Source organism: Myotis brandtii, unplaced genomic scaffold, assembly GCF_000412655.1.
Source record: "Myotis brandtii unplaced genomic scaffold, ASM41265v1 scaffold659, whole genome shotgun sequence".
In the NCBI taxonomy this organism is placed as follows: domain Eukaryota; kingdom Metazoa; phylum Chordata; class Mammalia; order Chiroptera; family Vespertilionidae; genus Myotis; species Myotis brandtii.
The window spans coordinates 148963-159490 of record NW_005370561.1 but is presented as its reverse complement, the minus strand read 5'-3'; the positions used below and the strand labels follow the sequence as shown (position 1 = coordinate 159490).

At 47.2% G+C, this 10528-nt stretch overlaps 1 protein-coding gene across 2 annotated transcripts in view; it reads right to left on the bottom strand.

Annotated features, from left to right (window-relative positions):
• TLR7 (toll-like receptor 7) overlaps window positions 1–8344 on the bottom strand; it is a 28264-nt gene extending 19920 nt beyond the window's left edge. The window contains exons 1-3 of one of the 2 annotated variants that reach the window (XM_014528934.1): window positions 8306–8344; window positions 6661–6753; window positions 6222–6312 (exon numbers count right to left, since the gene is read on the bottom strand). In XM_014528934.1, coding sequence (XP_014384420.1) covers window positions 6222–6257 — 36 coding nt within the window. In that variant the 5' untranslated portion in view covers window positions 6258–6312; window positions 6661–6753; window positions 8306–8344. Of the gene's footprint in view, window positions 1–6221; window positions 6404–6660; window positions 6754–8305 lie in introns of those variants that run through there. The other variant, XM_005880946.2, reaches the window with a different exon arrangement.
• Between the last annotated feature and the right edge of the window lie 2184 nt (window positions 8345–10528).

The following is a 10528-nucleotide window of genomic DNA, read 5'->3' as shown; positions in this document are numbered from 1 at the left end:
ATATATACACACACATATATATATACACACACATATATATTTTTTTATTTTTTTTTTAAAAAGAGGCTATTACAGTAATTCAAGCAAAAACCCAGCTGGCAGGGGTGGAGGTAGAGAACTTGCCAGGTCCTGGATGTGTTTCAATGTGAAGCCAAATGAAATATGACTTCAAAGTTCTTGGAAGAATGTGAGGAGAGGGATTAGAGACAGCGGATTTCTGGGAAGTTTCTTGCAAGGGGGAACAAAGATGCTGGCAGGCGTTCCCAGGGCCAGTAGGGTCAAGTGAATTTCTTTTCAGATGGGAGAAGTAAGAGCATGTTGTAATGCTGGTGAGAATGACACCCTTCAGGTCATGAGAGCAAACAAGAATAATACATGCATAATAAAGAGGATGAAGCTGTAAGAGAGGAAGGGAAGGAGGCTAAGGTGCTGACCCTGAGCAGGCGAGCAGGAAGCAGACCCAGTGCACCAGGGGGGACGTTGGCCTCAGCTAGGGGCATAGAAATTTCATCCTTAGTTTAACAGTCCAGCCTGGCCAGTGTGGCTCAGTGGCGGAGCCTCGACCTATGAACCAGGAGGTCACGGTTCGATTCCCGGTCAGGGCACATGCCTGGGTTGTGGGCTCCATCCCCAGTAGGGGGCGTGCAGGAGGCAGCCGATCGATGACATTTCTCTCTCATCAATGTTTTTCTCTCTCTCTCTTCCTCTCTATCTCAAAATCAATTAAAGCTTATTTTTCAAAAAGTCAAGTTGCCCGAGTTGAAATGAAGTGTTGGGATATGCATTTCCGGTAGAGGAAGTCACTGGAGCCAAATTATGGAAGCAGGGGACCCTGTCCTGGCGGGAGCCTGCACGTGGATGGCTGGGCTGACCTAGAGGCGAGGGCTGGCTGGAGAGTAATGAGAAAGGGACAGGGAAGAGAGGAGGAGTGGGGCGCCATTGTTGGAAACCCCTCCATTTGATTCACTAACCTTTCGCCATATTGACCTGGCACTGAGCTGCCTGAGAGCGAGATGTGCCTGGCGTACATCCCCTCACGGCTAACTGAGCACCTCGAATTAGGGAAGTTACTTAAGTGCTATTTGTTTTATAGACAAAACCTCCGCTGGAAATTTCCCTAATAGATTTATGACCAAAGATCCTCTTCTTGCACATTTCGAAATATTTCTAATTATAGGCTAATCTCTGTCGAGTGTCATTACCATAAATGGCCAAGTCTCATTATCTAACACAAACTAAAGTACAAGAATATTACCCACTCACTTTGGAAAAAAAAAAAAAGATTTTTTGTTATCGATTTCCCACCATTGTAGCCCAACAGACTTCGCTTTCAAAATAAAAGAAGGAAATGATATAAGGCAGGCTTACATAAGCTAGGAACTCACCAGTTGTCCCCCATCACAACAGGCAGCAAAGACCTAAGATTTCAACACTTATTTGACCTTACACCTTGTTCACTTGTTTTCCATAAACCACGAGCAGCACACTTTTTCCTGTAAGGCCCAGACAGCAGACAGTTTATGTTTCACAGGCGATTGTCCTTTGTCACAACCACTCGACCCTCCCAGAAGTCTGCCACTGCAGCGCAAATGCAGTTACAGACAATACACAAATAAGACACCGATTGGTGGACACTGACATGTGAGTTTAATACAACTTTGACACGTCGAGAAGGAATATTCTTCCTTTCACTTTTTCGATCTCTTCAAACATAAAGAAACATTCTTACCTTGTGGGCTAGACAAAGACTGGTGGCAGGCTGGGTCCGGCCCACAGTCATAACGTGCCAAGCCCAGCCCTTAACTTTGGGGGGCATCTAAGACATACATGATCTATTCTTGGGGTCCTAGCTGTTAAAGAGAAACCCACAGGTCCAAAATGGCGTCACTCGTGCTAAAAGCCCATGCTACCGAAGCTAGATTTCACACCTGATCTGATTGCAGTTTCAGCCTCTCCCAGAAACATCATCCTAATCACCCAGTCTTGAATTTGCTGGTCAGGCACCAGTGACGTGACCTGTGCTAGTGGGCGCTCTCCATCCCCCACAGGAAGAAGAGGCAAACCCTCCGGTTCTCCTCCCCTAAGACAAGGTGCCTGGGCACAGGAATAGTCCTTTCACCCTGGCTCAGGAGTTTAGTTGGTTGGAGCATTGGCCCAATACGCCAAGGTCTGTGGGTTCAGTCCCTAGTCAGGGTACATACAAGAAGCAAACCGATGAATGAATGCATAAATAAATGGAACAGCAACTCTCTCTCTCTCTCAAAAGTCAATAAAATAGAATAATCCTTTCTTTTGTTTGTTAATAGCTCCCTTGCCCCACCCTTCTTCCTATAAAACTTCCCATTTAAAAATATATATATATATATATTTTTATTTCAGAGAGGAAGGGAGAAGGAGAGATGGGAACCAGGTGGAGGGGAGCTATGGGGGGGAAAAAAGAGGAACAACTGTAATAATCTGAACAATAAAGATTTAATTAAAATTTTAAAAAAAAGGTCAAGAGAACAACAACAAAAAAAAGAAAGAAAAAAAAAGAAAAGAAACATCAATGATGAGAGAGAATCATTGATTGGCTGCTTCCTACACGCCCCCCACTGGGATTAAGCCCGCAATCCGGGCCTGTGCCCTGACCAGGATTCCAACCGTGACCTCTTGGTTTATAGGTCGATGCTCAACCACTGAGCCACACCAGCCAGGCAAAACTTCCCATTTTGTACAACCCCTTGGAGCACCCTTCTCCTTGTTAGATGGGATGCTGCGGATTCATGAATTGCTTAATAAAGCCAATTCGATCTTTACATTTACTCAGTTGAATTTTTTTTAACCAGGTAACACATTTATTCATGTAAACCATCATCACAGATTAACTGGCATTTAGTAAGCATCTAGCATGTGTATTAAAAACATCAGGAATATATGATAGTTACCCATCTGCAGCTTGCTTTTTTTCATTTATCTTTACATCATGTGTATTTGCTTATGTCATTCAGTATTATTTTTAAAAATGATTTGATGGCTACATAATATTCCACTCAACGGTGAAGTGCAATGAATGAACCCCTCCCCAACATTGGACATGAGAGATTCCTTTTGCCATGCTGCATAGACTATCTCTTTATTATTATTTTGTTGTTGTTAATCCTCACTTGAGGATATTTTTCCAATGATTTTTTTAGGGAGAGTGGGAGAGAGAGGGAAGGACAGAGAGAAATATCGATGTGAGAGAAACACATGGATCGGTTGCCTCCTGCACGAGCCCCGACCAGGGCCCAGGCCAGGGAGAAGCCTGCAACCGAGCTACGTGCCCTTGACCGGAATTGAACCCAGGACCCTTCAGTCCGCAGGCCGACACTCTATCCACTGAGCCAAACCAGCTAGGGCCATACACTATCTTTGTAAACAGTTTGCCACATCGCTGATCATTTCTTTAACAAGAGATTTTAGAAGTGGAATTTCCATATCAAAAGATCAGACCTTTAACTATTAAGAAGGTGCCATCATTTCCTGTGCTTTCTGGCCATTTGTATTGCTTCTCTTAAAAAATTTTTCCACGTCTCTTCTTTAAAGAGACATTACCAACTTCTCCATTTTTCTGTAAGTAGTAAGATATCATAATGGAAGCCTGCATTCCCTGCGTGTCCGCTGGGTAACAGCTGGGCTGGGTCCCTGGCATGGCTTCCGGAGTCAGGTGCTCGGTCAAGGCCAGTCAAGGCCAGTCAAGCTCCCCAGGGCTCGGAGCTTCTTCATCAGCGCCTCACACGCTGCTTCTTAAACATGAAGGCCTCAGCATGATGCTTGACTTGTAGTAAGTGGTCAACAAACATGAGCTGCCTTTTTTTCAAAATATATCTTTATTGATTTCAGAGAGGAAGGGAGAGGGAGAGAGACAGAAACATCAATGATGAGAGAGAATCATGGATCAGCTGCCTCCTACACGCCCCCCACTGGGGATCGAGCCTGCAACCCGGGCATGTGCCCAGATCAGGAATTTAACTGTGACCTCCTGGTTCATAGGTCGACGCTCAACCACTGAGCCACACCGGCTGGACCAAACATGAGCTGTCTGTCCATCCTCCATGCCATCCCTCAAGGGGCAACAGCTGGTGTGGGCATGGGTTTGCAGAAAAATCACCATCTGAGTTTCTAGGAAATGAAACTCTAAGCAGTTGTCTCCTTCGTAACATAATAAACCCGAGGTTAACTCTTCATTAGACCTTTAGACACACAGGGACGCCCTGGCGCCAACCTTCAGAGCTACAAGTTGGAGTGGGCTCCGGGTGAGTGTATTCTATCACGTCTGATTCGGGCGACAGAACCACTTCAGAAAAAGGCCGCCGATGCGTTTTTCTGGTAATATTCGGCAGACCTCATAACTCACACTGCTTGCAAAAGGCTTGAACCTATACACTGTTTTTTGAGCCTCACAATGGCCCTAAGATGCAACCGGAAAGGTATTCCAATGCTCATTCGATAATCAGAGAAACTGAGTTTCAGGGGGCTCGGGGGATAGGTCCCCCAGCTAGCAACCGAGTCAGCCAGCACTGACAGAGGCTCACTGGGCAAAGCTGTCAGGCTCCCCTGAGCCACCAGACCTTGACTTTGGGGCATCTGAGTCCATCCGCCCAGTTTTCACGAGATTCCTGCTAAATCTGTTTAGTGAGAATGCCTCACCCTTGCTATCTGGTCAAGCTTGTGATCCGATTCCTACCTCATCCCTGCCCCCTCCTGGCTGACAACTGGTCTCCCTGGCCTGCTCCCAGCGAGGACCCTGGCAGCTAAGTTTATCCCACATGCCCCTGACCCTGATGCTCCCTCCTAGTCATGTTCCACCCACCGAGCCTCCCTCTGCTCCTTGCCTGTAAATCCCCACTCGTCTGCTGGCTTTGGGAGTGAGCCCAGTTCTGTGCCAAGTTCTCTTTTCCCCTCTCGCATAGTCCCTGGACAGTCTGTGTTCATAGCTTTAACTACTGCCCAGCTCTGGTTGTCTGGTCTTTCATTTTTCAAACCCATTTTTTTAAATCCTCACCTGAGGATATTTTTTCTGTTGCTTTTCAGAGAGAGCGGAAGGGAGGGGGGATGGGAGAGAAAGAGAGGGAGATGGGGAGAGAGAGAGAGAGAGAGAGAGAGAGACATTGACATGAGAGAGACACATCAATTGGTTGCCTCCTGTACTCACCCCAACCTGGGCTGGGATTGAACCTGCAACCCAGGCACGTGCCCTCGACCCTTGACTGAAAAACGAACCTGCGACCCTTTGGTGAGCGGGCCAACGCTCTAACCACTGAGCCCCTCTGGCCAGGGCTCAAATCCACTTTGATTTTCTTTTTTCCTCTTCACACACAGAACTTCTCCACACACCTTTGTTTGCAGCTACCAACTCACTTCATCTTGACCAGGTACCATTTTATCCCTAAAACTCTGCTGGCATCAAAATATGACAGCTGACCAGTGTGACATCGAGAAAATGCTGACCTAGCGGCACTGAAACGGCTAAAAGTAGGACAAGCCCCCCCACCTTCTCCGTGCTCAGAAGCAGGTGCTCCCAGACCCTGCCTGGTAACTGTACGAAAGGCAGTCACCTCAGGTGACATTGAAACACTGCGATCAGGGAGCCTGCTATCATGGGACCCCAGTGCCATGTACCCCCCACACCTCTCTCTCAGGTGCTCTCATCATTCTAGAACATCAGGTCCAGCCGATACAAATAAAGACACAAGCCTTAGCCGGTTGGGCTCAGTGGATAGAGCGTCAGCCTGCAGACTGAAGGGTCCTGGGTTTCATTCCAGTCAAGGGCACATGCCTGGGTTGTGGGCTCGATCCCTGGTAGGGGGCGTGCAGGAGGCAGCCGATCACTGGTTCTCTCTCATCATTGATGTTTCTCTCTCTCTCTCTCTCTCCCTCTCCCTTCCTCTCTGAAATCCATGAAAATCTATCCGTAGGATGAAAAGCATTGGACCCAGAGAAGCTATTTCCCCAACGCAAACATCTGCCCCTCCTCAGTACAGCACACATGGACGCTTGCAGAAATCAGACAGAGGGAGTGTTAATCCGAAATTACAACATGCCTTGTACTTAATATTGATGATGAAATATCACCGAGAACTTGTCCCCAGCCAATTGCCAAAGTACGGATTCCTCACTGGGGCTCTTGCCAGCTGAATTCAGTTCTTCCCACCGAGATTACAGATAACACCTTTTAGGGATCTCTAAGCTCGTCTTACCATCTTTAGTCTTCTTCCGGAAGGAAGTGTAGACATCTGGTTGAAGCCAGCAGGTGTCCAGGTCAGCCGGAGAGGCGCCCCATAGCATCAACTAAGAGAAAGAGAGAACACCAAACCGGCCACTTAGAGCATCAGCCCAGCACTGTAGCCTCAAACAGGCTGGCACACTGCTCCACCATGCGCTGCTGGGAGCTCCTCGAAATGGCATCGACTTCCTCAAAGTCACACAAATCAGAGACAAACTCCAGAGAGCCAGGCCTAACATTATTAGAAGTCTGACTTCCTCTTCGAAGAACTGATCTTTGCGACTACCCACATTTCTCTTTAAGTTCGAAAAAACATTGTTTGGCCTATGGCTTGGGTTCCCTCGCCTCCCTGCTCCCTGAGAATGAATGGCTCCTCTATCCAGTTACTTAAATGATCCCAAAGTTCCCAATACCTTTCTTGGTGGCGTGGCGTGGGTCCCTGTCTGGGGTCTTCTGAGATGAGGAGGAACAGGAGGTGTAAAGTCACAGACTCCGGGCTGCCAGACCTGGAGTGAGTTTCCAAGTGCAAAGACAAGGTTGGTGGGTAGGGGGAGGAGCATGACTATTCAAGCCGCCCCAGACATGAGATTTGCAGAAATACCAGGTTCCTCTTATTTCCACCTCCATAACCGGGGCGAGGCCGTCTCTAAATCTGCACATCCTGGGGGACTGATCATTCTTCTTTTTAAAAATAATTTCTATTTCATTCCTTTATGCTGCTTCTTTTTTAAAAAAAATATATTTTTATTGTTTCAGAGAGGAAGGGAGAGAGAGAGAGAGAAACATCAGTGATGAGAGAGAATCATTGATCAGCTGCCTCCTGCATGTCCCCCACTGGGGATTGAGCCCAAAACCCGGGCATGTGCCCTTGACCGGAATTGAACCTGGGACCCTTCAGTCAGCAGGCCGATGCTCTATCCACTGAGCCAAACCAGCCAGGGCTGATCATTCTTCTTTTTTACAGTAGAGTTTCTCACCCTCAGCGCTACTGGCATTTTCTGAGAGACCTTTGGTGGCATTGTAAGATGCTTAGCAGCATCCCTGACCGGTCCCATTAGATCAGTGGTTCTCAACCTTGGCCGCACATTAGAATCACCTGGGAATCTTTTTAAAATCCTGATTTCTAGGCCTCATCCTCTGGAAATTGTTTCTTTGTTACTCATGTTGTGGCCCCACCCCATAACAAAGAAATAGAATTTCCGTTGTTCCCTTCCTAACTGCTTACTGGGCCTTTTGTAGGTAGAGTCAAAATACCCAGTTCTGGCCCTGGTCGGCTTGGCTCAGTGGATAGAGCATCGGTCTGGGGACTGAAGGGTCCCGGGTTTGATTCTGGTCAAGGACACATGCCCAGGTTGGGGGCTCGATCCCCAGTAGGGGGCGTGCAGGAGGCAGCCGATCCATGATTCTCTCTCATCATTGATGTTTCTCTCTCTCTCCCCCTCTCTCTTCCTCTCTGAAACCCATAAAAATACATTTTTCAAAATACCCAGTTCTTTTTAAAATCCTTCACCCAGTCCATCTAGGGAGAATTTGAAAAATGCAGTTTGGCGTGGGGAATCAGCTGATAATGATCAGGGTTAATATGCTGAATTGAAAAGCCCGTGGTGCCCCAAATCAGCTGAAAAGTATTAGATATAATAATAATGCATGATCTTTCCTGAGGATTTGTTATGAAGCAGACACTGTTTTAACTGCTCTATATGTATTATCTCATTAAATACTAAAAAAGTATATTGTATTACCCCGCCCCCCTTTTTAACACAAATGTTGGAATTAATGCAGGAAAGATAATGGACATTCCCCAGGTCACATACCATATGATATTCACACAGGCAGTAGAAGTCAAATGCCTTCTTATCAAATCACTTGGCTACGCAAACAACTTGTCAAAATCAGTCGCCTTCTCCCATATAAACAGTCATTGATCCAGATTGGTTATAGAAGGACCGGTCCCATTCCAAACAGTAACAAAGCGATGAAAGACTTGAGAAGAAAACTGACATGAAATGCTCGGGGAGGAAGGGCGTGGGAGGAGGGTGGGAGGCTATGACGCTTTACCTACAGGCTGTGTGGGGGCCATTTCCCCTCCAGATCCACTTTGCAGGCCTTCCCACCCTGCTCTGCGTCCCTGGAGGCTGAGCTGTAAGAACTTCATCAACAGCTTCCCATGGGGTCCGAGTATTTAACTCCTTGGCTCCCTCCCCCCTGTGAGAGGCTGTGGGTTGGCTGCGACCCACTAATGAAACTCTTTTCAGCTGATGCCCTCCTCATGGCCACTCTTCCCAAATGCCACTAATCACTCTTTCCCTTCGCCATTTTAGCTCTGGGGTTGTAAGGACTCCACCCTGAACTGCTGTAGCGTCCTTTCTGATTTCCCTAAATCAGGGGTCCTCAAACTACGGCCCGCGGGCCACATGCAAATACAAATATTGTATTTGTTCCCGTTTTGTTTTTTTACTTCAAAATAAGATATGTGCAGTGTGCATAGGAATTTGTTCATAGTTTTTTTTTTAACTATAGTCCGCCCCTCCAATGGTCTGAGGGACAGTGAACTGGCCCCCTGTTTAAAACGTTTGAGGACCCCCTGCCCTAAATCCTATCCACTGTCACTAACAGTCACTTTGCTAAACTTATCAATTGCTTTTTTTTAAATTAAATATATTTTTATTGATTTCAGGGAGGAAGGGAGAGGGGGGGAGAGAGAGAAACATCAATGATGAGAGAGAATCATTGATTGGCTGCCTCCAGCATGCCCCACACTGGGGATCGAGCCCACACCTGGCATGTGCCCGTGACTGGAATCGAACCCGAGACCCTTGAGTACGCAGGTTGACGGTCTATCCACTGAGCCAAACCAGCTAGGGCAACTTATCAAATTTTTACTTGATTGTGCTGACTGTTTCCTGCCAGGACCCTGGAGGATGCAATGAAGGCATAAATAAATGAAGGGAAATATATCGTTATCAGGGCTGAGGGGCACAATACCGTAAAAAATGAAAATTTTGGCCAGGTCGGTGTGGCTCAGTGGTTGAGTGTTGACCTATGAACCAGGAGGTCACGGTTCGATTCCCAATCAGAGCACATGCCCAGGTTGTAGGTTCCCTCCCCAGTGTGGGGCATGCAGGAGACAGCCGATTAATGATTCTCATCACTGATGTTTCTATCTGTCTCTCCCTCTCCCTTCCTCTCTGAAATCAATACAAACGTTTTAGAAAAATGAAAATTTTGCTTACATTGATTTGTAAATGCTGTGCAATCCCAAATTCCCACAGGATTTCATGGGTAGCTTGCCAGATTGATTCTCAGCTGGGGTTGTTTTGGAAATCGGTTGGGCATTGTTGTTTGTTACCAAGATTGGGGCTATGATACCCATAAATGTCATCTCCTTTCATACAGTGACGGGCATATTCCCAACTATTAGTTATAAAAATGAGGCACTGGATCTGACTGTGTTAAGACCACATGTGAAAATAGTCAGGAAGTTTCGGAATAAAGAAGTAACAAGAGGAGAAACCAAGATGGCGGCATAGGTAAACACCTGAAATTGCTGCCTAGCACAATCATTTCAAAACTACAACTAAAAACAGACATCATCCAGAACCACAGGAAGGCTGGCTGAGTGGAAATTCTGCAACTAGAAGGAAAGAGAAAAGCACACTGAGACTCAGAGGAGGTGCGGAAGTGCAGAGGTACGGAGGTGCACGAGCGCGCGAGGAAAGGGCTGGCAACCGATGACGAGGTTGTCTTTTTCAATCGGGAGGGAGTCACAAGCTCCCGACTGCTCTGAACTCCAGTTCCGGGTGAGACTCTGGGGACCCTGACTCATACGGGGAGAAACTGGACTGTCTGGCAGCAGCAGAACTCGAGGCCGGCTTTCTCTCAGAGGTGCTTGCAGCGATTACTGATTACCGTGGGACACTGAGACGGGACACTGAGACCCAGGGGCCTCTTAGGGCAGGGCTGAGGATCAGCCATAACAGTTTGCTCCACCCTGTTGATTCCCTGAGACCCAGCCCCACCCAAGCTGCTAGCAGAGGCTTTTGCATATGAATGGGCTGGCCCTTTGAGATCTAAAATTACCTAACAAACTGCAGCTGGGTCAGAGAGACCCAGAACATCCAAAAGAAGGCCCAAGGCCCCACAGCAGCTTGCATTGCTTCACAGCTGGCCCTCATCTGGGCACCTCCAAACCCCAAACAAGGAAGAGGAATCTGCAGATCTCTCTGTAGCTCCTGCTGGGTAGCCTCAGGAAGAGGCTAAATTAGCACCTCCTTAGAGATT